Below are 25,686 nucleotides of genomic sequence, written 5' to 3' on the forward strand. Positions count from 1 at the left end.
TACAATATCCCACAGCACCTCACTCCCTGATCCACAGCATCCCACACCATCCCATATCACCGCACACAACCCCACACTATTATCCACAGCATCCCACAGTCATTGACAGCATCCCACAGCATCCCACAGTCATTGACAGCATCCCACAGCATCCCACAGTCATTGACAGCATCCCACAGCATCCCACAGTCATTGACAGCATCCCACAGCATCCCACAGTCATTGACAGCATCCCACAGCATCCCACAGTCATTGACAGCATCCCACAACATCCCACAGTCATTGACAGCATCCCACAGCATCCCACAGTCATTGACAGCATCCCACAGTCATTGACAGCATCCCACAGTCATTGACAGCATCCCACAGCATCCCAAAGTCATTGACAGCATCCCACAGTCATTGACAGCATCCCACAGCATCCCACAGTCATTGACAGCATCCCACAGTCATTGACAGCATCCCACAGTCATTGACAGCATCCCACAACATCCCACAGCATCCCAAAGTCATTGACAGCATCCCACAACATCCCACAGTCATTGACAGCATCCCCCAGCATCCCACACCCCCAGCCCAGGGGCTGACATATGCTGGGGAGGGAAGTCCCCATGCAGCAGAGCTCGAGCAGCTGTCCCCAAGCAAAGGGATGTTGTGTCCCTGTGGAGCACCCTGGGGAGCTCAACTTTCCTGGTGGAAAAAAAGAGCAATTTTAGGACACAGTGCTGGAGCACTAGGGGTGTTCTTTACAGCCATGCAAGCAACAGGAGAGAGTGGGTGACTCTTTAAGTGTCTTTAATCCAAAGGACTGAAGAGCAGACCGGGAAGATTAGTATAAGCCAACAGACAAAAATAATCATTAAAAAAAAAGGAAAAAAAGGGATAAAAACCAGTTTCCAAAACAAATTAAAATTCCATACAGTGTTTAAAAGATCACCTAAAAACCAAACATTGCCTTAAAAAATTGTTTTTCCCCATTCAAACACATTTAACGAAGTGAAACATCGTGACAAATAATAATAATAATAATAATAATTCATGGACTAAAGACTTCAGAGCAGCCACAGGAGCCACACTGGGGAGGGCAGCAGCACCCCCAGCCCAGGCAGGGAGGGGGGAGTGCTGCCATCCTGGCTCAAGCTGTGCCACCTCCCCTGCCACCCCCTGTCCCCAGGGACCCCCCAGGTCACCTCCGTGGGGCAGGGGGTGGGATGGGGTCAGGGGGGGACACATCCCTGCAGAGCTGGGGAGGCAGGACAGCTTCCTGACCCCCCCCCCCCCACCCACCCCTGAGGTCAGAGCTGCATTCTGGGCCACGCAGGGGGAGCCAGAGCAGCTCCGGGCCCAGGGACAGACACACACCCCACGCAGACAGACAGACGGTGCTGCCAGGCAGATCCAGGCTCCAGCTCAGGGAAGGGGTGGGCTGCTGCTTTTTGGCTCCTGTGCTTGATTTGGTGGCCAAAGGGATTCCCCCCCCCCCCCCCCCCCCACAAGGAGGGCAGCTCTCCTTCCCTGACCCACTCCCAAACCTGGAGCTTGTCTCTAGCCAGCATCCACACAGGGAACATGCTGTCTGGGTTTCAGCTCTACAGTAGTTTTTAAAAAATATTTATACGTTATATACCCTAAAAAGGTCACCACAGGAGTTTCCATGTCTTTGGAAGAAAGGAGGATGGGGAAAAATATATATATGTATATAAATGAAAACTGTTTCACAAAAGAAAAATAAAAATCCAATTATTGGTGGCATTCACATACAGGACAAAAATCCCTGGCTGCAGGTATGGATCTGAGGGGGGAATCTCAGCACCTGCCCCAGCAAGGTCAGAAACACAGGTGAGTAGCTAAAAATAACTAGTCTGGTATAAAGGTCTGAATTCCATGCGCTCGATAGAACAGTCTGTTTCTTTTTGTCTTTTCTTTTCTTAAAAAATATATATATATAGTTATTGCTTTGTGGAGGGCCGGCGGGCGAGCAGCCTCAGTGGGGCAGCGCAGAGGGCTCGGGGGGATTGGCTTTCTTCCTCCTCTTCATCAGCAGAGGGTTCGAGGAATCCTCGATTTTCTTGATCTTGATTTGTTCGTAGTCCACCCTCATGGTGGCCAGGGCACTGGTCATCTCCTCCTGGGGACAGGGGCACAGAGCCATCAGCAAAGCCCCCCCAGGGTCCCCAGAGCAGCTGGGAATAACTGGCAGCAGGGTCTGAGTGTCCCACTGCCAGATTTTCCAGCTCTATCCCAAGCACAGATCTGCCCCAGAGATCACACCAAGCGATCCCATGCCCACACCAAATGGAATCATGGAATTGCCGAGGTTGGAAAAGCCCTCCAGGATAACTGTGTCCAACCATGCTCTGGCCTGTGTGGGTGGGGAGGCCCTGGGATGGAATTCCCAGAGAAGCTGTGGCTGCCCCATCCCCGGCAGTGCCCAAGGCCAGGGTGGCTCTGAGCAGCCTGGGACAGTGGAAGGTGTCCCTGCCATGGCATTTGAGGTCCCTTCCAACCCAAACCATTCTGCGATTCCATGGTTAACCCAACACAGCCACTATACCACCCAATCATGTCCCCAAGTGCCACATCTGTGCAGTTTTGAATACTTCCAGGGACAGTGAATGAGCCTGATCACCACAGGAGAGGATATTCCCCAGATGACAGAGGGGTTCAGAGCACTGCAGACAGGGACAGAGAGAGGTTTCACCTTCACATCCTCCCACAGGTCCTTCTCCTCCTTCAGCACACGGCTGGTGTGCAGCGGGGTCTGGGGCACCTGCATGGATTGCTGCCAGGAGAGGGGAGGAGCATGAGCTGGGAGCCACAGCTCATCCATCCCACCCCATCCCATCTCGTGCCATCCCATGGATCCCATCCCATGGTTTCCATCCCAGCCCAGCCCACGGATCCCAGCCCATCCCATGGATCCCAGCCCAGCCCACGGATCCCAGCCCAGCCCACGGATCCCAGCCCAGCCCACGGATCCCATCCCTGCCCCTGCACTCACCATGATCCAGGGGTGGTTCATGAACTCGGTTATTGTCATGCGCTGGGTCGGGTCTGTTTTCAGCAGGTTTCTGATCAGCTGCTTCACTGCAAGGGTTTGGGCAGGGTCAGGAGGCAGCAGCTCCCATGGGGTCTCTCCTGAGCTCCAAGCCCAACCCCAAAACCCCTGCACACCCCTCCTGTGGGCCACACACCTGCCCCTGCACAAACCCTTCAGCAAAAGCCTCTCCAGCAGAGGTGAAGATGCTGAGAGGTGACCCCTGACACAGCCAGGCCGCCCCAGCCCTCAAAAGGAGACCTGAGCCTGGGGACAGGCAGCACAGGGACCATGTTTACCTTCCTCTGACACCTCGGACCACTCAGGATTGGGGAACTCGTACTGGCCCATTCGGATCCGCTTCTTCATGCCAGGAGAGATGGCCAGGCCGTGGTTGGAGTAGAAGGGGGGGTACCCACACAGCCTGCAGCAGGAGGGGGAACAGAGTCAATGTGCCACCCCAAAAACCTTCCCAGGAGCACCTCCAGGGCACAGGGCAGTGCCAGGAGCAGGAGCTGAGCCCAGCAGGAGGGACAGGAACCCTCAGACTTACAGAATATACATGATGACACCAAGGGACCACATGTCACAGGACTTGTCGTACTTCTCTGGGCCCAACACTTCTGGGGCTGGTAAAGACAGAAAGAAAATCCTAAATCCAAGTATGAGCAGCGGGTCAGAGGGCTCTGACACCCCATGGACACACCAAGAGGCACCTGCAGCTCGGGGCACTCTGGGAATCGCTGCCTGGAGCAGCTCCCTGCTGCAGCTCAGGCTCCAGGCTGGGTGCAGAGGTGATGGGCTGCACATGGCACCCTCCAAACCCCCCAACCCTGCCAAATCCCCCAAGCCCAGCCCCCCCAGGCACTCACCCACGTAGTAGGGCGTGTAGCACGGCGTGGCCAGCGAGTTGTGCGTGGTGGTTTCCTTGGCAAAGCCGAAGTCAGTGAGTTTCAGCACAGCGTTGGGTCTTTTGGAGGTGTACAGGAGGTTTTCCGGCTGGGAACACGCAGGGAAAAAGGAATGAGCAGCAGGGCTGGGGCAGGCTGCTCCTGGCACAGCCAAAGGGGGGCTCAGGGTGGTACCTTCACATCCCGGTGCGCGATGTTGATGGAGTGCAGGTACTGGATGGCTTCCCCAATGCTCTTCATGATTTCTGAAGCCTCTGAAGCAGCAAAGAAACCATCAGGAGCCTTCACAAGCAAGTTAAAAAGGGCACCACTCCCCGGGTAACTCTACAAACCAGGAGTCAGAGAACCTGGCTGAGGTCAAAGGGGTTTTCTCTGCTTGAAGTTCTCCTTCTGCCACTCCCCATCCCTGGCTAAGGAACCTGCAGCTCCCAGAAACTCCAGGGGAAGGGATGGGGCAGAGGCCAGCCTCTGACCCTAATACCAAGGAGGGGATTGCACCATTTAGGGCATCCAAGCAGCAAGGAATCCAGCTGGGAAAGGTTTCCCCTTAGGATGGGAAGTCAAGGGGGCAGTGGGCTCAGAGTTTGGGTCGTGTGGTTGCTTTTCCTGGCCAGATGAGTAGAGGGAATCAGATTTATGATATCTGTGAGAACCACAGCCCACGGACTTAATTTTTTGAGGAAGGTGGGTGTTTCTGACAGGAGTGGGATGGACAGAGTGTGGGAGCAGCTGAGAAAATACCCTCTAACCCTATTCTCAAGTGAACATGAAAAGCAGGGCCCTTGCACCCATGCTCCTCATTCCCCAAGTGCAAAACTCTGCTGAGGATTCAGAAGAGTCATTGAAGGGATGGAGTGGACTGAAAGGCAGCAGGGTGTGGGCTCCATACCCCGTTCTGTGAAGGCCTGGTCTCCCCTGTCCTGGATCCGGCTGAAGAGCTCCCCGCCATCCAAGCTGCAAGAGAAGCAAGGGGTGTCACGCACTGTGGGTCCATCCCACACTGCCACAGGCTGCACCAAACCCTCTGCTGCTCAGCAGGAAGCAATCTCCTTCCCCATCCAAGTCCTTGGGCTGGTGCTTCTGGGGCGTTTCAGAGCCTCCCCCTTCCCGAAACCAGCGGGGCAGAGGCGTGGGCGGACGTGGTCACCCCAGCAGCCTACAGAAATACATTTACAGTAAAGGCAGCAAATGTGGCTTGAAATTGGTGACAGCACTCCCAGCACACGTGGCCTCCTTTTGCTCACAAGCCAACTGCCTCAGCATCACCATGACCCAGCACAGAAGTGCTGAGCAAAGCTCAGGGCACGGGCGAGACATCAGCAGTGTCACAACGGGCTCCCCAGGCTGGGACACAGAGGCTGGACCCCATTGCAGCACAGCCAGGTCCCATGGGAGGCGATGGAGAACCAATGGTGGGGTTCCCTCTCCAGGTACCCTCAGGGAAATGCAGCTCCCACAGAGATCAGGACTGAGGTATGGGAGAATTCTCCATGAGAGCAGGGATAATGGCACTTCTTGCCCCTGCCTTATCTGACTGAAGCAGGAACAGTTCTGGCTTTCCCAGCGCCAACAGCATCCTTGACATTCACCTGACATCTGCAATAGCAATAGCCTGCAGCCCTCGGGGCCCTCTGCTGCACAGAGGCTGTCAGGATGGACCCAGAGCCTGTCAGGATGGACCCAGAGCCTGCTCCTGCTGGAAGTCAAATCCTGCCTTGTGATGGGCATTACCCCCAGAGCATCCCCCCCGTCCCACAGACAGCTCTGGGGACTCTCCTCCTACCCCTCAGCCATTCTTTCTTTCCCCACCACACACCCCTTTCCCAGTCCTGGCTGCCCAGAGAGCCAGGGTGGCTCTCAGGTACCTGTTCCCCCACAGGGGCTGCTCTGAGGGCTGCTGTGCCACCTGCCCTGGCACTGCTGCTGTACCCACTGCCCCCCCAGGCGCTCTACCAGCTTGCCAGAGGAGAGGTTTTGGCAAGCGAGCTGCATCAAATCACAGCTGCGGTTGGGATGTGGTTTCAATACTTTCCCCTTCATCCCTCCTCCTCGTCCCCAGGTTAATACCAAGCTCCTACCCAAACCAAAGCCGCTCAGCAGCTGCTGCAGGAGGTGCCAGGGCAGTACCAGAGCTGCCAGCTCAGCTTGGCTGCTGCCCCACCACAGCTGCTGGGCTGCCAGGAACCCACTGCCTACCCTGGCTTTTGATGGCCAAAGCCAGTTTGGTTATGACCCACCTCTGAGAACCACAGGCCCTGGGTCTCGCCGAGCTGAGCACGTTCTCAGGATGACTCAGAGCCAGCACAGTCATCCCCATCCCTCCAACACCAGTCCTCTGCCCGGGCTGGCATCCCTCACATCCCCCTGGCATCCCCAGTGCTGGAAGATGCCCGCCCCCCTTTTGGCAGCACGCTGCAGGGTCGGGGTGCTGCTGGGCCGGGCTCTCACCACTCCATGACGATGAGCAGACACTTCCTCCCCTGGTAGAGGTTCTCGTAGACGTCCATGATGCGCACGATGTGCGCGCACTGCGACGCTCGCCAGTGCAGCTCCACTTCCCTGCGAGCCTTGGGGCAGTCCTGCAGCATCTGCGGGAGAAGTGACACCCCGTCAGTCCCCAGCCACTCCCGGGGAGCTGGGTCATGACCCTCGGCTGCCACCGTGGCCACCAGAGAGAACGCGGGGGCGAGGGCAGGGTGCGCGCTGAGAGCGCTCTGACAATGCCTCCATCCCCATCTAGTGGGAACACTGAGAAGCCATCTGCCCTCAGCTTGCCCTTCCTCCCAAGGCTGGTAAAAGCTTATTCTGGTTGCCTGCCACCTCTCGGTGCCCCACCAGCAAGATCTACTGCATTTACGAGCCAACTTCTGCACCCTGATACCTCCACTGCTGCACCTCTGGGTGCCACCAAGCATCCTCACTCTCCCCTTTGCTTTGCTGTCCCCCATCATTTCCCATCCATCAGCCTGCTCCAAGGGACCCTCCTGACCGCAAAAGATCCCTCACCACAAATTCAGAATCCACCAGAACCCGTGCCTGGGGAGGGAGCAAAGCAAACATCCAGATGTTCCCTAAATTGCAGCTCTTTAATGAGCCCCCTGCCCCTCCCAAAGACAGCTCAGAGTTCCCAGGTGCAGGAAGGATTTGCTTGTCTGCCATAGACTATTAGTTATGATGCTTGTCAGGATAAACAACCAGCCTTAATTATTGTGCTCCTAAATATAGAACAACAAACGTGTCTATCTTGAGAGCAGTTCATTTTCCTTCCTGTCCCCAGCAGCCTTTGGGGCTGGGCTCAGCCTCTGGAGCAGCAGCGAGCAGGGGGATGTGGAAACACACACCCCCACCCTGCAGGAAACAGCAGGTTTGGTCATTTTTACCAAGATTTAGAAAAGTCCTTGTGACCCCTCTGACCTGTCCCTGACACACTCCAGGAGCAGAGGAGCATCAGCCCTGGGATGCTCTGCAGGACCCAGGGTGGAGCCCAGCGCAGTGGGGATTTCACAGGAACAAGGATTAATTCCCAAAACCCACACACTGCCCGTTTACAGATGAAACACACTTTGATGGTGCTGCCCTGGCAGAGTAACCCTGGCATGGGCACAGGCACAGACAGGATGTGCCCTTCAGCCACCCTCCCCAAACACCATCCCCAGGCTTTGGTCACACATCTCCCACCTCCTCAGCTCTCCTGCTTCTCCAGGGAGAGGAAACCTGGGGGCAACCCGTGCAGCTGGGGAGGCTGCTGGCACCAAACCATCAGAAACTCAGCAAAGACCAAAGTGGCCAAAGCCAACCTTTGCACAGCTCCTTGACATCGCTGGCACCGACAACCTCGGGGTGAAAGGAAGACGGGGCAGGAGGTTGGACAGGCCCTGTTTGCTCCTCATTGGCTAATTACCCTAAAAAACTGGATCCTGCAGAAACCAAAACCATAAGCAAGAGTAACAGCAGCCCCCCGAGGAGCCATGCAAAGGGGACTGGAGAAAAGCCTGGCTATTTGTAACCCCACTCTGAAGAGCCTGGCGCAGGGAGCCAGGAAGCTGAAGAGAAAAGAGAAAAACAAAACAATTTGTAATTGTGCACCGGGAAAATGGACCAGCAGGAAGCAGCTAGTTAACATCATTCTGCACAAGACAAACAGCAGAGGTACGGCAAAATACATCCCATTTTTAGAGGTCAGTTCGAGCACTTTTATAGGAGATTAATTGGATTTCTAATGAAGTAGGAGGCAGAAACCTCCATTACCTGCACCAGCACGGCCCTGACGTTTGTTTTTGTACTCAGGGAGCAAACAGCTGCCCAGTGCTCACACAACACCCAGCTGTGATCCAGCTGCTCCCTCTGCTCCCCTGCTCGCTTTCCATGGAGAGGTGATGGAGAGGCTTGAGAGGAGCAGATTAAGCCTCATTAAGGGAATGATTTGGTTAATTTAGGAAATGTTCCCAGTGGCAGCAGCCTGAGCTGAAGGCCAGAGGTTGCTTGGGGAAGGCCACTGCTGCTGCAGGATGGACAAGCCATGGCAGAGGCAGCCCACAGCCCCAGCATCACCTGCTGCACCCCAAAACTCCTGCCCTCAGCACAGGCAGTGGCTCCCTGTGCCCTGGGACGCCACAACGGGCCGAGCATGGCACAGTGGTGGGGCAAGAGCAGCACTCCCACCAGGCTGTCCTCTTCAGGTGGGAGCCAGCAGCTCCCACAGCTGCCAACCTTCCCTCCCACTCCCCAGCCCCAGCCAGCAGTGAAACCTCTGTGGGGTGATGTCCTGGCACTGCTCTGATCACAGGAACCCCACATCCAATGTATGTGGGGTGTGGCAACACTGCCCACAACCCTAATTTAGCTCCCGTGTCCAGGGCAGCCTGTGACTGCAGCAAGATTTGTATTTCTTGGCTCACAACAAGGAGGCTGGGATGGGAAAATCACCTCGTGTTTCCCCTGAGATTCAGCAAGGATGAACTGCCCCCATCCCACCCCAGCTGATTTTGCAACCCAGTAATTTGGAACACAACCAGGGTTAACCCTTGGATGGCAGCAGCCGAGACAAGCTGCTGAACTCCCAACAGCTGCTCTCAGATCAGCTTTTCCAGCTCTGATCTCCTGTTCCCTGTCCAAAGAAAGGCTCCTTGGAGACCAAACTTCATTAATTCAGCTGGAGCAGGCTTCACTACCTGCCTGCTCGTGCTGGAGAGCAGGGCTCAGCAGCTGAGCTGGGCAGTAACCAGATCCCCGAGTTACACAAGTGTCCCCAGGCAGGGCACAAGGGCAGAGCTGCAGAGGAAGCTCTGCCACCACCTCGGAGCAAATCCGGGCAGGATTCAGACAGGAGGAGCTGCATCCCTTTCCCTTTACAGCTGTTGGGTGCTGTGGGTGTTCACATTTGCAGGCACTGCACATCTCCAAACATCAGCTCATGGTCACAGAGCATCCATGTCCCTCCAGCAGGGGACAGGGGACAGCCAGCAGAGCTGTGCCAGCCCAGAGCCCTGCCCCATCCCATCTCTGCTTCCCGCTGGGTCACCTCCCGGCAGGAAAGGAGGGAGAGCAGGGAAAGAGACACTCCACCCTGCTGGCAATTAGGGAGGAAATTCAGCTTTCAGCCGCATTCCAGCTCCCTTCCCAGCACCCTGACACATCAGAAATTTGGGCAGACAGCATTTGATGCCATCCTGAGCTTTGACTCAGCCCAGCTCCTCCGGGAGCCTTTCCATGCTGTGAGAGAAATTAGTTCTGTGCTCCTCTAAACACCCTCATTAGCTTCATTAGAGCCCTCAAGCCGAGGGCTCCCATCAGAGGATGGCACAGCCCAGCCTGACGTGCTCAGGACCTCAAGAGCAGCAAAAGCTCCTCACGAGCTCCAGCAGCACCTCTGGGCTTTTCCCCACCTTGGAAGCAGCTCCTGGAAACAAAACAGCTCATCAGGGCTTCTGAAGGAGGACAGCACCCCCTGAGCAAACCCAAACCCAAATCCAGGCTCCAGCCTGGCCCTGCAGGCACCAAAAATGAGCTTCAGCTCCAAGGAAGAGCACATGGAGCTGAGTTTCACCCCCATCACCTCAGGACAAGCACAGCACAGGTGGGTGGCACGAGGAAGGAAGGAAGGAAGGAAGGAAGGAAGGAAAGCTCTGGAGCAAAGCAGGGGCTGGAGCTGCCCACGTTCATGTTCCCTCTCCTGTCCTCAGGCACCACTGATTCAGTCTCGATGCCTCCTCCTGGGATGATGTTCCATGAGTCACGACAGGTTGGAAAAGGAAGCTCCCTCCTCCCCTGGCACGACAGGAGGTCCTTGAGGACACTGTCCCTCCTGTGCCACTGTCCCTCCTGTGCCACCACAGCCCCAAATGCTGCTGCCCTTCAGCGAGCCAAGCACACTCAGATGGGCAAAATGTCCCTGTCCAAGGGGAAAAACTCACCTCCCACGGGCAATTTCCATGGAAAGCAAGGATCAGGCTCACACTGGGGTGTTGAGCAGTCCATTTTCCATGGCTGCCCCACGCTCACCCCGGGCTGCCCTTGCAGGCAGGGTGGTTTTATTTCCATATTTTGATCCCACCCGATTCTCCTCAGTCCTCAGCAGAACAGCACAGGTTGTGCAGCCCCCACACCTTCAACAGGACCTGCAGGGCTGTACCCAGACCCCAAACCACCCCGAAAAGCTCCCCTCAGGAACTGTCTGCACCACAGGGGTTAAAATAGACTCTTCTTGAGTTGCAGTAAGAATAAACCTACAGCGAAGAGAGGCAGGCTGTCATCCCCCAAATGATCAGCAGGGAAGCAAAGCAGAGCTTCCCCCTGCCTGGATCACACACACAGGCTTTGGATTCCCCTGACCCGGCTAGCACAGGGCAAGGAGCATTTTTTCCTAATAAAGCAAAAGGGTTTCTCTTCAAAGGATTTTCCTCTTCTAATCTTCCCCTGCAAACTCGCTGCCAACTGGTGTCAGCTGCTTTACACATTTGTAGGGCCAGTGCTGAAAGCTTTGCACAGGCTGTTCCCACCTCTCCCTGGATTGAATTGAGCCTGGAATGCCAGAATATTTGGGGAGCCCACAGGTAATGAGGTCAAAGCTGGCCCAGTCTATGCCAGACACAGCTGGGAGGGAGAAGGCAGCAGAAGGACATGGAAGAAGCAAAGCTTGGTTCTGCTTTTGGTGTTTATGAGCAAGAAAAGAGAAATAAAGTCACAAGTCCCTGAGCCCCTAAGAGGAATTGTGTTACCAAACAGAGGGAAATTCATGGTTGAACCACAAGGCAATAACAATTAAAGGTGCAGCTCAGGAAGCCTCCCCCTCATCACCGTGGCTCTTATGTAAACCTTTACATTAACCCCATCCCCGCTGCTTACACCCACCACAACCTGCCCTGCTGATGGGACTTTCCCAAGCTGGGGCTGTTTCTGCTCTGCCCACGCCCAAGGAGCCACAGAAAGAGTTTGAAGGCCCAACTGAAGAGGCAAAAGCCTCATGCTCACGTTTGTTTTGCCCGGGGAAAGCTGGAGAGCAGAGGTGACGTGTCCCGAGGAGGAGCCGCGCGTGGGTCCTGCCCGCAGCGTGCCCCGTCCTGCCAGCCTGGGATGACTGTTTGGAGGGGTGCCTCTGCTCCCTGATGGAGGTGGCTTCATCCAAGCTGGTTTGCAAGGCAGGACAGCAGCAGGCATCAGCTACCCACCTTCCAAAATGGGAGCCAGGGGGATACTGAGGCTTCGACCCACACGAGAGCAGCCAGCTCCATCCTCCACGTTCGCTCGCCTCGGGGAAAACGGAAAGGTTGGAGAAAGGATGCCAGCAAGACAGGATTATTTAGATTAGAAAGAGCAAGACAGGAGAGGCAAGCGAGGCCAAGCAAACACGAGCTGACACACACACACACACACGCTCGAGCTGCTCGGCTGCATTCTCCCAGCCTGAATGATCCGAGCGCTGCGAGGGAGACCCGGAGCCATGGCAGCGAGCTCGGGGAGAGCCTCCCCATCACACTGCCTGAGACGAGCAGCCAGCCAGCCATGAAGAGGCTGCCTGAGCGAGGGGGGAGCTAAAACCCCTGCCAGGAGCAGCTTGGAGGGAGGCAGATGTTGCAGCGGGAACAGATGTTGTAATGGGGTGGAGGATGGAGATGGGATGAGGAAGAGGCAGCTCTTACACAAGGGGCCTTGATCACCATCAGCATTGCACAAGCTCTGGGGTCCCCTGTGCTCCGGGGTCCCCTGCTCATGGGGGTCCCTGCCCAGCAGTCGATGCTCGGGACCCTCACCCTGCAGCCCCCCCTGCCCAGGGCATCTGCTGAGCATTTCCTTGCCCCTCTCTCCCCCAGTGACAGATGCAGCAGCCATTCAGCCTTTTCAGGCGGCAACAAAAGCCTCTCGAGGCACACAAAGGCGAGGAGCAGAAGAGAGGCCTGGGTTTAAATAAGAGCCACCTGCCAGGGGCCCATGCCCCCCGTGCTGCAGAGCCCATTTCCCAGCAGCAAAAACGTTCTGGACACATCCTGGAGATGAAGTGTCTGAGTGGATATCCAGGAGCAGCACCCTGGATGCTGAGGGAAGGGTCCCAGCATGGTGGAGGCACTGGAGGGAGGAGATGGAGGTCGGTGGGAAGGGGCTGCAAAACTCACAGGAAAAAGTCAGAGCAGGTAAATGGCAACAAGGCAGCAGCACGAAGCATCCCCACTGACTCACACCCAGCAACAGGCTGGGGCTGGTGTTTTAAGGACAGAAATAAAGGCTGTCGGCTTCATTTATCTGAGAAAAACAAAATTAGGGGCCTATTCAGTCCCATGTTTTTGTTTTGGGAGCCTCCTCTTCCTTCTAGCCCTCAGCAGCAGCGCTGGGTTTGTCTGACTCAGCTGATGCTCATCTCTCCAGGAGGCACCAGGAGAGCAGCAGGAGCAGCCCAGGCACGAGCCATGGTCACGAGGTTCCTGTCCTGCTGTGCCACATCTGGCTGGGAGGACAGAGCCACCACCCTGCCAGGATCTCCCCGTGAATCCCAGAGGGACAAACAGGGTCAAAATGGCCAAAATGCTCCAGCCCAGCCTAAGCCATCCCTTCCTAAAGACATTCAAGATGTCACTGCCCACCAAGAGCCACCACAGCACTGGCTTAGAGCAAGAAGGGACCCCTGGGGCCATAAGAGGGCACAGCTCAGCTCTGAATGGAACCATTCTGGGCAGGGATGCTCAGATGCTCTCTGCAAACCAAGCCCCTGATCCCACCCACCCCTGCTGCCTCTGCCAGGGGTTTTATCCACACAAGACAAAGTGAAAGGAACGTAAGGAGCCATCAGAGATCTTCCCAGGCACAGCCAGCTCCACACACAGCTTCACCTTCCACCTCCTTGCAGAGCTGAGGGCCAGGGTCAGCTCCTCCTCCCAATCCCTCTCCTTGCCAGGTTTGCTATCAGAGCTGACAACACGAATGGAAAAGCACACACGTGCTTTTATGATGGGAAGTGGTTGATATTTGCAGGTGTGATTAATACAGAAGTAAACACTGATGTAAACCATTAACTCAGGGCTGACCTATGTCCTTTGTGCTTCCCTCCCACAGGCAGAGCTTGAAAAAAACCCTTTATCACCAGCACAGCCTCCAGCAACCCTGTACCCACAGCCAGGGGCTTCCCCTCAGCATCAGGGACACAGAGCACCCAGAGCATCTTTTCGGGTCCCTGGCTCCACCAACCTCTCACCAATCCTGGGGACAGCCCTGCCTGACCCCACCGATCCCAGGGACAGCTCTGGATTCCCCACACCTACATCTCAGAACTGCTTTTATTCTCAGACGTGTCCACCCACTCCCTGAATGTTTCAGCTGGAAGTGATTTTGGGGAGAGGCCCAGACCCAAGCCTGCAAGCAGAGCAGCCCTGAAGCCCTGCCAGAAGAAGCTCCACAACACTCACAGCTTCCCAGCAGCTCCTGGGCTCGAGCTCTGCCCAAAAATGCAATTTCTCAGGGCAGGACAGGGGAGAGGCAGGCACCCCCCCCCAAGCACAGGGATCCTGCCTTCACCACAGATCTTCCTGCAGCACAAATGAATACGTGTATATTTAAAGGAAAAAGCCAAACTGGAACACAAAGCTGCATCAAGGCCAGCCCCTCCTGAAGTGCCCTGGCCCCTGGCACTGGGAGCAGGATGGCCTCGGGATGTTTCCTGCACCAGGGCCAAGCCTGGGGAGGGTTTCACTTACGCACCCCCAAAGCTCGTGGTGACGACAGCATCGTTTTGCATCATCCTGTCCTTCCTCAGCTGTTTATTTAACACAGTTGCACCCCTGTCATGGGCTTTGTCAACACCAGGGCACAGCAAACACCTCGCTGAGACAAGCCCAGGATGTGCAGCCCAGCTCTGTGGGGATGCAGAACAGAGCATCCCCCCGGCAGCCACCTTGGCAGCACCCGAGCAGTGCCAGAGGGGCTGGAATCATGGAGAGCCCACAGCAGGCACGATGCCCACACCAGTCTGGAGGCTGCCATGGTGCTGGGAGCAGGAAAAGGCCAGGCAGCTCAGGGGTTTCGTAACAGGGCTTTGTCTGTGCAGGTGCTCAGCGTGGCAGGGGCCCTGTGGCCACCGACAGCCTTCCTCACCCTCCTCCTCCTCCTGCTCCCGCTCCCCTCACGTGGCACAGCAGACACGAACCTCTGTCACCACAGATGCCAGGGCAGGGAGAGGGACAGCAATGTGTGTCAGGAGAGGGGATGGCAATGACGGGACAAGAGGGGATTGCACCCCACCGGGGGATCCAGAGCTGCTCAGGGACACTCATCCCCCACCAGCCTCTCCTCTGCCATCTCCCCAAACACCCCCAAGGCTCTCACTGCAGTCTCCATCCAGGCTGTCCCTGCCCCACAGGCTGCTCTCCTGGTCCTTCTCCCATCACACTGAGGTTGTACGAGCCCAGCACCCAGCAGGACCTGCAGAAGAGCAGCTGGGAACCCCCATTTACCATGAACCCTCAAGGGTGAAGAGCCAAGCAACACCCCAGACTCGAGACCCAGCGCTACCTAAGGCTGTGCACTTCCACTTTACCCAGAGCAGCCAGCACTTTAGGGTAAACCCTGGGCTCTGAAGCAAGGCAGTGAAAACCTGAGAGCCTCCTGCCAGCCCAGGAGCTGAGCAGGGCCCTCCTCCTCCAGCAGCCACCCCGAGACTCCTTCAGCCAGCAGGAAAACACAGTTGTGTTTCTATTTTAGAAAAAGCCCTTCACTGCATCCTGCTGGCACCACATTAAAGCTCTCAGGAGACGGTGGCTATTCTCAGCTCTCTGCAGGCTTCTGGCAGCCCCAGGAGCCTCCACAGCACCTGCTGGCAGCAGCAGCCGTGCAGCCCTGGAGCTGGGGAGGTTTGGTGAGCCTGGGACAGAGCCTGGACCAGCAGTGTCCCAGCCAGCACCATCACCTCAAAACCTTGGCCAACAAGTGTGTAAAACTCACTGTGAAGTGCCTGGGTGCACAAGCTGTGTGAAAATAGCAGAGGGGAAATTTCCCTCCTGTTGGTTAGGCTCAACACAGAGCAAGGAGTCACTGAGCCGTGAAGTGGTTTGGGTTAAAAGGAACCCTAAAAATCATCTCGTTCCAACTCCACCTTCCACTAGACCAGGTTGCTCAGAGCCCCAGCAAACCTGATCCAGCCTGGGCTGACAGCAGAGGTTTTGTGCTCTCGCACCTTTTCAATGCACAGCAAAAACATGTGTGGAAAACGCACAGCAAAAAGTCACTGATCCTTCATGGATGCTCAGTACCCCACTGCTTGACAGTGTTTACCAGCAGGCTACTTGATTTCCTACCAAATCCCACAGGCAGCAAAGTGGTTTGGACTCATTTTGCCTTCTAGATTAAAACGGAGATGGGATAAAAGGATAAACGCATGGATATTTAAACAAACTAACAGAAAAATCTCCTCCTGCAGCTACTGCTGCTCCCTTGGCAAACAGCCTGGTCTCCTTGGGCATTCCCATACCCAGCTTTTAAAAAGAAACCTCTCCCTTCAGCCAGCCTCATCCCAGGGCAGCATTCTCCAGGACCCCCGGGCACGGGTGAGCAGGGGGCAGCTGCTCCCTCCGGGTCACCCGAGGGCTCCTGGGCCCTGCTTTGTATGAATTTAAGCTTTTTCAATCCCACTTATTCACAAGAAGAGCTCAGGGCTGGGGGAAGCCAAAGAGCAGACAGGGCAGCCTTTGTGTGGCTCTGCCACCCACCCCGGGGCTCAGCAGCCCCCGCGTCCCCCCAGGAGCCCTGCAGCAGAGCCTGGGGCACTGCAGGGAGCAGAGGGGCTGGAACAGCCCCACACAGCCTGGAGAAACACCTCGAGTGAGCAGAGTCTCATTTCCTGACAGAGGGAGAAATGAAGCCTTGAACAGCCCCTGTGAGGGACCCACGCTGCACTACCCCCAGCTCTCACACAGGGGAGGGGGGGACTGGATCCCAGGTGGGTACAAGATCCAGATGTCCAGTGATGGTCAGAAGTCACTAAAACCCTCGAAGCATCAGCACCATGTCCCAGGCCAACCCTCCTGCAGTGACATCTGCCTGGTTGTTTCAGGGCAATCTTTGAGGAGGAGGAAACATGAAAGGAATGTTTTGGTTAAAGCCGGAGGTGCTTGACCTGCTAAGAACACGCTGCCCTTACTGCCAGAGCCTGGCAAAGCTGAGCTAACGGGATCCACTGAGCTTCCCAAACCCTCTCCTTGTTCCCATAGCTGGACCCACAGGGCCACAGCCGTGCCTGCCCTACAGCTCCTTCATGGAAGGCCCAGAAATGGGAATATCCCCCCAAATACTGCACTGAGGCACATAAACATCATCTTCCATAGCCCCCCTGACCTGCTCCATAGCTCCCAGGAAAAAGCAGCTCTGGTTCCCACGCAGCACCTGCCCCAGCTGCTGCTCAGTGGCACCCAATGATCACATTTTAATCCATCCAGAACCTCCTCAGCATCTTCCTCCCCAGCTCTCACCAGCTCAGCGTTTGCACCCCTAAGGACACGCAGGGCTGGCTGTCTCCTCCAGCAGCAAGGAGCTGGGGAATGGCACCACCAGGACTCTTCCAAAAACCCCCAGGGACCTGGAGCACCTCCCTGCTGAATCCCACCACCCACAGAACATCTCATGTCTTGGCAGAGTTGTTCTTTACAGCACAACAAGAGACTGGGAGCGTGAACTCCGAGGTGGAATAAGCAGGGTGGGAGGGGATGGAGAGGAGATGCCAGCTGAACTGCACAGCCCCTCACACCAGGAGCAGGGTCATTCCTTGTGGGAAACACCGAGGACAGAAGCAAAGGGCTTCCCAAGCCTCTTCCAAGCTCCTGGGCCAGCAAGGGGAAGACGTTTTTCTCCAGGAGCCTGGGCAGGAATCCAGCAAGGGCTGCAGCATCTCCAGGCTCCCCAAAACAGCCCTGTCCCTGTGCCAGCACTGCTCTGACAGAGGCACGGGAGGTACCCAGCTGAAAATGCCAAATTTACAGCTCTGATGACTTCCAGGAGATAACCTGAGTTTAAACTTCCTGGCAAGCCAGCCCTTCCCAGCACCAGCAGAGCCTCTTGCGCAAGAACCGAATGCCCTGGGCTCTTTCTCTCAGCAAATCTGCCCAGCACAACGGGCAGGAGGTTGGGACATGGCCCAGGAGGAGGAGGAGGAGGAGAGAGTCACAGCAGAGCCCCGAGGGGAGCGGGCAGGCCAGAGGAGGCTGGTACAGGTGACAGTGGCTCCTTCAGCCTGGCTCTGAGAGTGCCATTGAGTCCCAGAGCTGCGGTGACAGCTCAGTGACACCCAGGTGACCCCTGCCCCTTCACTAAAACAAGTGGGAACAGAACAAGTTGAAGTTGGAGATGCCACAAGGCTCATTGCTGCTGGAATTCAAAACACATCCCAGCTACCAGACACCTCCTCTGCTCTTTTATTTTATTAACTGCTTTTGTTAGACTAAGCTGAGGATAACACACATACTTTCATTTGTTTGGACCTGATTGCATCTGCTTTTCCTGCAGCCCGGTGGAGATACCCGGGATTCCAGCCACATTCCCAAGGAACACCCCTTGGAGCCGGCTCCTGCCCGCACCTGCAGAGCTGCTGCTACTGGAACTGGAACTGCAGCCTGGCGGGGACACGCTGCCAAACCTCCACAGCAGCCCCGGCCTGTGCTCCAGCCACATTTCCCTGAAAACACACACTTGGCAGGACATGCGAGGAGCCTTTGGAGAGGCTGCCCCAGCTCGGTGCTGCCCAGCAGGGCCAGAGGACGCAGGAGAACAGAGGGGCAGGGAGAGCTCAGAAGATGCTCCCAAGGCAGGAGGTGCTGCAGCCCCTGGGAAAGGGACAGAGTCCCAGGCTGCTGTGACACAGGTTTAGCCTGATTCAGAGTGTGAGGCACACAATGACCCCAAACCTGCTCGACCCCCATCTTCTGGGGCCAGCAAAGCTGGAAAGGTTGAGCTCAAAACGGGCGCCCACCTGCAGGAAAGGGCACAAAGCAGCAAACTTAATTATGGTGACAAAGGAAATGAATCCATCCCTCCCCTGATCCCCAGTCTATGGGACAAGCTGGGTAAGGACACCAAGAGCAGAGCAGCAAAGCCCCAGCCTGGCTGGGCGCCCCAGGAACATTCAGACCTGGGTTTGTAGTTTGGACTTTAGCTCTGGTTTAGGCTACAGCTCGCAGGGCAGCCGGGCACAGAACCACGTGCAGCCCTGACGCCAATGGCCTGAATAATCTCATTACATCTGACAGCAAGGGCTGTGCCAGCTGCACCACTCCTGAGCCAGAGAGCTCACCTGCCCTCCCCGCTGGGACACGGCACCCTGGCACAGCACAGTACTGAGGGAAGGCCCTTATCCACAAGAAGATGCCACCATCCTCCTCGGCAGCACCAGAGTGAAGATGGAGCCACAGGGGAGCTCCCAGAGTCCTCAGAGCACATCCTGTGTCCCCCCCTCCCAGTGACACTTTCCACATGACATTTTTGTGGCTCACAGCATCTTCAGCAGAACTTTTTGTCTCAGGTCATCTCAGGTCCAGCAGCACTCAGGGACTCTGTCCCCCCCAGGCCACAAAGGAGCAGCCTTAATGCAACCATTCAACCTGCCAGCTGCTGTAATCCCCACCTCAATTTGGTAGGATCTTAAAAGGCTGAAATCTTTGAAATGACTCAGCCAAGGGGTACAAAGGAAGAACGGTTTAAAAGGCTGTTAAAGCTCTCTGCATTCAGACCTGCTCTTGCGTGCCCTGCTCCAACCCTCCAACCCATCCATCTCTTCTGGGGAGCCGGCCACAAATGAGAGTCCTCCCCAGAATGAGCCCAGAATGAGCCTCCAGGCAGTGGGCACAGCCCTCACGACAGCCAGAGCTGAAAGGAGAAGGTATTTTCAGAGAGCAAGAGAATCACAAAAGGGTTTGGTTGGAAGGGACCTTGAGGGTCATCTCCTCCCAACCCCCCCACCGTGGGCAGGGACACCTTCCACCAGACCAGACTGGTTTTTTTATCTTGCAGCAATGAAATGGGACCCAATTTCCATGGGATCCAGGCCCCAGGGGCTGTTAAATCCCACACTGTCACCCCCAGACATGACCACGATGCTGGCTCAGTGTGACAGCCCGGGCTCCATACTGCTTTTTCTGGGGGAGTGGTCAAGCCAAGCTGCCTCTGGAGCTGGTGCAGGGATTGACACGGTCCTGCTTCAAACTCTCCCTCCTCCAAAAAATCAGCCTGCAAGACCAGCCAGGTCCTGAAGACCACAAAGGGCAGAGGAGCTGAGCAGCCTGGGGTGGGCACGGGGCTACCCAGGACATTTGGCACAAGCCAGAGCCCTGGAGCTGGCCCGTGCCGGGCTGTGGTAGCCACCCTGGCCCCACAGGCAGCCCCGGCGTGGTGCAGGGGAGGCAGCAGGGGAGGCACCACGTTATTCTTGGAAACCAGGAGGTGAGGTCATGCTGCCTGAATGCTGCAACTTGAGGCCAGTTGTGCTTGGAGAGGAGCCTGAGCTCTGCAGCCAGGGCCGTCTGCAGGTCGGGAGGCTGCTGCGCTCCGAGCAGGAGGAAAGGGTTCAAGGAGGAGGGCTCTTCCCTCTCAGTTTCTCAGCAAAACCACAGCAAAAGGATGGGTTTGAAAAGAGCAAAGCCCTCGGTGCGGGGCACGGGAGCCCACCAGGAAGGTTGAGAAGATGGCAGGTCATAAAGCTGGAGCAATGCTGCTCCTGTGCCACAGGACCCGGCCACTCCTCCGGATGCCTCCCACGTACCTGCACCGCCCTGCAACCCAGCAAGAGCCCTTCCATCTCACCAGATACCAGAGCACATCCCAGAGCTGGCTGGGAAGAGAGAAGTCACCAACTTGGTCCTTCAGGCTCCCTCAGCAGGAACCTTCCAGGAGTTTTCCATCACCTGTGCCCACCCAAAGTGCTCCAATCGTGCCAGACCTGGCTCTCAGGCTGCACAGCTTCAGTTACTATTTACACATTGTTTTGGTTGGTTCAGAGCACGTGTCAGGCAAATCCCAGCCTCTGCTCTGCATCACTCACCACTGATGGCAGAGCCATCACCTCCACAGCCCCATGAACCAGCACTGTCCTGTAACAAGGCTTTCCTGGTGGAAGTTATGGCACAGAAGGTGCTAATCTTGCCTAAGACCAGCAGGGCTTAGTGTGAATGGCAAAATCATGGTTTTACCTGGTGGTATTTGGCTATTAAAGCACACATGCAGGGCTGTGTTTCCATCCTGCGTGCCACAGGCAGCTCAGCTCCTCAGCCTGGTGCTGCCTCCGACGTTCAGTAAATCACTGCATCTCAGCTCCCCACCTCTGAAAACATGGGAAACGTCTTTTGCAAGACCCATGGCTGATGGCATTAGATTATTATTGAGAGGAAGAGCCCCGCCACTTCCTGAGCACGTACCGAAGAGAAAACCCCTGCTCCTGGGCCTTATCAGTCCATCACAGTCATAGTTCTGCCTGCTCAGAACATGTGAAGTGTTTAAAAGAGATTATGGCAAATCCTAAATCGTTTAAACAAACTCAAACCCCAAGTCAGTAGACTCCTTTGGTCAATGAGATAATATACCACTGCTTTGGAAAAGTCCCAGTGATGTCACTGCAGTTTCCACAGCTTTTCAACCACAGCTTGCACAGAAGGCCACAGCGAAGACATTTGTGATTATATAAAATACATGGCAGAGCTAATAATAATAAAAAAAAATCCCTCCACTAAGAGAGGGACAGAAGAACAGCAGACACAGAAAGCTGTTTCCCATGAGCAAGCCCAGGGTCTCCATTTACTCCCTCACTTGGGGATGTTTTTCCAGATGGATTTTTGGAGGGACACAGCATTTGATGTCACACAAAGCTGCAGGACACAGGATGCTTTGGCTGCACAAACTCCCTCGTCCACAGAGCTGCTCAGCTCTCAGCTCCGAGCTGCCTGCCCTAATTCCACAACAGGCACCTTCCAGAACAGCAAACCACAAGCAGCATCCTCCTTCCTCCCTCTCCATCACTCAGCGATTATCAGATGAGGCCAAGAGCGAGACTGGGAGTGTTTCACAAATACCAAAGCACCAAGGATGCTCCAGAAACAAGCAAATCCACGAGCAGCCTCCAGGGCCCTGAGCTCCTCCAGCCCTTCCAAAGCTCACCAGTCCAGGTGAGGAGCTCCTGCTTTGAAGCTGAAGTCAGCAGCGAGGTTTGTTCACTGATTTTAAAGGAAACCTGCTCCACAAAGAACTCCAACACGTACAACAGAGAAAAACTCATCATCTGCAATACCAGACCCCACTCTCCAGCCTGCCTTAGCTGCCATTTCCTGGTGGAATTAATACAGCCAGCCCAAAGATTAGTGTTAAAAGTGGAATTTGCAGTGGGCAAAGAGCCCTCACTGCCAGCCCCACCACTGCAGCCTGACCACAGCCAACCCTGCCAAGTCAGGCCAGCAGTGACCTACATACAGCAGCCTCCACAGAAACTACAAGCCTAATTTTGCCTAATAATAAATCACACCAAGGTACAAGGAAGAACAGAGTAAGGAACCAGGAGTTTCAGCTCCATTCATCACCCTGCAGATCATCGTGCTCCAAACAGGGTCAGGTCACGGGTGACTGGGACCATTCGTGGCTGCTTCACACCAGATAATTCAGGGATGCCACACTTCAGGTGACAAAAATACAATAAAATCAGGGTTGGAAAACAGAAAGATGAACAAGAATCTGTAAGAAAAGTAGAGGAATCTCTTGTTTTCACCCAGGTACTACACAGAGAGCAGAACTACCATCAATTAACTCACACACAGCATCATTTTATTTAATGATGTGTCTCTGCCGTGGACTATTGCTCTGGAAGGAGAAGAAAATTTGCCTTAATGTTTTCACTGCTGCTAGAACACTGTCCCCAAGCTCAAACTCTCCCGGAGCACTGAGAAGTTCTCTTCAGCAAAGTGACTCTCAGCAAAACCCTTACCAAAACCATCTCTTGATTTGGGAGAAAGAGCTTTAACAACACAACAGTTGCTTGCGACCCAAGAGGAAGCACAACACGACCAGAAGAAACCGTTCACAACTGTGTCTCATCCTCCAGTGAAGGACTGCATTGTTGTACAAGATTTTGGAACAGCAAACCTAAAGAATGACACTCCAAATGGAAAGGTTCACTGCACAACCAAAGCAGGCAGCAGACAGATTTCAGCTGTGGCTCCTGGCGATGGGCCATCAGGATTCTTTTAAGCATCATCTGAAATATGACAACTCGATGCAATCACTTCTGTGGATCCTGCTTTAGGTCATCTTTCCACTCTGAGGCAGCCCATGAGTAATTTGGGCCCAAATACCTCTCCACAGGTCTCTAGCAGAGACGTCAGCCTGGCTGTGTACCCGAGGAGGGAATGAAGTCAGCACACATCATGTCTAGGGCAGTCACCCACACCAAGTTTGGGCTCTGCAGCTCAGCCCAAACATCCCAATGGAGAAAGCCAAGGCTGTAGCTCATACTCACAAGGGCAGGATGAGTACCCATGGGCTCAGCCCAGAGCCCAAACTCCCAGCGTAGCAGTCTGGAAGGTGCTGGAGGGAATCACTTACAGTAGCAGCTGTGCTGCTCTTTGAGAAGCCAGGGACACGTCCAACCACTCAGCTGAACTCGTCCCTCCCTGTCAGGGATGCCAGGAGAGGCCAGGACAGGGGACAGGCAAGACAATCCCTTTTCCTAAAAGAGACTCAGCGTCCAATATACCTCACCCTGCAAGAGCCACGCAGACACTGTGTCACCCTCCCACATCCCAGCTTGCAGTCCTGCACTCCAGGAGGCTTTTCAACAAGCCAAGGGACCCGTGTGACAAGTGCCACAAAGCCTGGGCCCTCGCTGTGGCACGGGCAGGGTGACAGCACCAGTCCCGTGCCCCGACCACAGCGGGCAGAGGAACCTTCGGCCTCGGCCTCCTCCATCCTTCCCCTTTCAGGGCTGCGAGAGGGAAGTGCTGGGATCTGTGCTTTAAATATGTGACTCAACTTCAGAGGCGAGGAGGAGCCCGTCTGTCAAAACAGAAGAGGATTTCGCTAATTTTCAACCCAAAGAGATGACAACACAATGTCGCCCTGGAGTACAATGCCTCTCAAGCAATGTCTTTGGCATTTCTGAAGGAAAAGCCAAATTTTTAACACCTAACTGACCCCCCTTCCTTAACCACAGACATTCAGCACCGTACCTTTCCCACCACCTCTGCAGCACAACCTGTACCCCCAAAGCCCCACGTTCGTTCCCTCACTCGGGTTAGGAACCCCAGACACCAACAGAGGGGCAACTCTAAACACAAAAGAAGCGGGGTTACAGGTTTAGGTGGGAGCTACTGGCTTAGCTGAGGGTTAGGAGTTTAGGGGTGTTTTTAGCCTTCCCAGTTCTCAGGGTAACGCCAAGGACTGGAACAGCTCATGTGTGGGCGCAAATTGCACGGATGCTGGAGAACACGGCGCTCGCACCCAGCAGCCAGCCCTGCTCCCGCGTCACCCGGCGTGTCAGGAATCCATTCAAACTTGCCCAAGCCTCGCTGGCAGGGAGACACGCTCCCCTCTTTGCTCAAAAACCTCCTTTGGAAACAAGGAGAAGGGTCGCATCACCTAGAGCGGGCTCAAACGCACCTCGCAGCCACTGTTTATCCACGCCTGTCAAAGAGAAGCAAGTTAAGGACGAGGGGTAACATCCTAAAGGACGAGGGGTAACATCCTAAAGGACGAGGGGTAACATCGTAACGCTGCAATATTCCCGCTGGGAAGCAGGGGACCACAGGTGCTAGCGTAACAGCCGGGAGGGGACACGGAACGGGGACAGTGAGCTGCTGCTCACACCACACGCCACGAACGCCCCACGGAGGGAACCCCACGTTCCGCGGTGTGACCCCCACGCTCGGGGATGCACACCCCGGCATCCCAAAGATGCGCACGGCCCGGGGGGATGCCAGCCAGGCCACGGTCTCCTCTCCACTCCTGAACCCCCCTCCCACCCCCCATCTCAGGCTACCAAGATGTCATTTCGCTTCGTTTCCCACTACAAAGCTGGAGAGGCGCGTCTCGCTGCTCTTTATGGGGAGAAAAAGCGGAGATTAAAGCCTGGCCGGAGGGGCGGGCGGTAGCTCATCGTCCGGCCGGCCCCGCTGCCGGCGATGTCCCCCCGGGACCCCCTTTCCCCGCAGCAGACACCTTCCATCACTGTCAGCAGCGCCGCCGCCGCTCCCCGGGCCCCTCCCGGCCGAGCGGCCCCGCGGTCCCCGCGTCCCCCCCGGTGCCCGGCGCGGGGGTCCCCGCGCACCTTGAGCGCGAACTTCTCGCCGCTCTTCTTACTGAAGATCTCCAAAACTTTCCCGTTGATGCCGAGCCCCAGCACTTGCGTGGTGACCTTGTAGTCGTCCGTGATGGCATTCTTCCGGATCTGCAGGCCGCCCTTCCCCGGGAACGGCGGCGGCCCGTGCGGGGGAGCGGCGGGCGGCGGCGGCGGCGGCGGCTGCGGCGGCGGAGGGCTGGGGAAGCCGGCGGGCGGCGGCGGAGCCCCGGAGAGCATGGCGAGCACCGGGCGGGCACCGGGCGGGCTCGGGGAAGGTTTCCGGGCAGGTTCCGGGCGGGCGGGAGGACGGCGGAACCCCGCGGACGGTGCGGGATGGGCCGGGGGTGCGGGGGGTGAAGCAGCAGCGCCGCCGCCGCCGCCGCCCCCCGCCGGTGCGCCCCGGCCCCGACAAGAGAGATGGCTCCGGTGCGGCGGCGGCTCCTCCTCCTCCTCCTCCTCCTCCTCCTCCTCCCGGGCCGGCTCTGATGTCAGCGCCCCGGCCGCCGGGGGAGGGATGGGGCGGAGCGGCCCCGGGGCTGAGCCTGCGCCCGCCGGACCGGCCCCGCCGCTGGCCGAGGGCTGCCGGGGATGGGGGGTGGTCCCACGACCCCCGGCCCCGTCACCGCCTGTGTCCCCGGTCTCCCGAAGCAGGCGGTGGGATGGCAACAGGTCGCGGTGTTCCCGGTGACATCAGGAAGGGGCTGCTCGCAAGAGCGTGGAGCGGCAGGACAAGGGGGAACGGGCTCAGGTTCAAAGAGAGAAGGTTTAGGTGGGATATTGAGAGAAAAAAATCTTCCCTGTGAGCGTGGGGAGGTCCTGGCACGGGTTGCCCAGAGAAGCTGTGGATGTCCCGTTCCTGGAAGTGTCCAAGGCCACGTTGGGACAACCTGGGAAAGTGAAAGATGTCCCTGTCCGTGGCAGGGGTGGAATGAGGTGATCTTCAACGTCCCCTCCAACAC

The 25,686-nt window shown here is 56.3% G+C and overlaps 1 protein-coding gene across 1 annotated transcript; it reads right to left on the bottom strand.

Annotated features, from left to right (window-relative positions):
* Positions 1-1,564: 1,564 nt before the first annotated feature.
* On the bottom strand, positions 1,565-24,964 carry MAPKAPK2 (MAPK activated protein kinase 2). Its single transcript, XM_062509497.1, has 10 exons — positions 24,716-24,964; positions 6,397-6,536; positions 4,838-4,902; positions 4,123-4,202; positions 3,910-4,036; positions 3,591-3,666; positions 3,337-3,461; positions 3,002-3,087; positions 2,702-2,782; positions 1,565-2,128 (listed from the first exon to the last, which is right to left on the bottom strand). Exons 1-10 carry the CDS (start codon positions 24,962-24,964, stop codon positions 1,985-1,987), a joined length of 1,173 nt encoding a protein of 390 aa, XP_062365481.1. The 3' UTR covers positions 1,565-1,984.
* Positions 24,965-25,686: the final 722 nt, after the last annotated feature.

The sequence above is a fragment of the Cinclus cinclus genome, chromosome 27, assembly GCF_963662255.1.
Source record: "Cinclus cinclus chromosome 27, bCinCin1.1, whole genome shotgun sequence".
NCBI classification, from domain to species: Eukaryota; Metazoa; Chordata; class Aves; order Passeriformes; family Cinclidae; genus Cinclus; species Cinclus cinclus.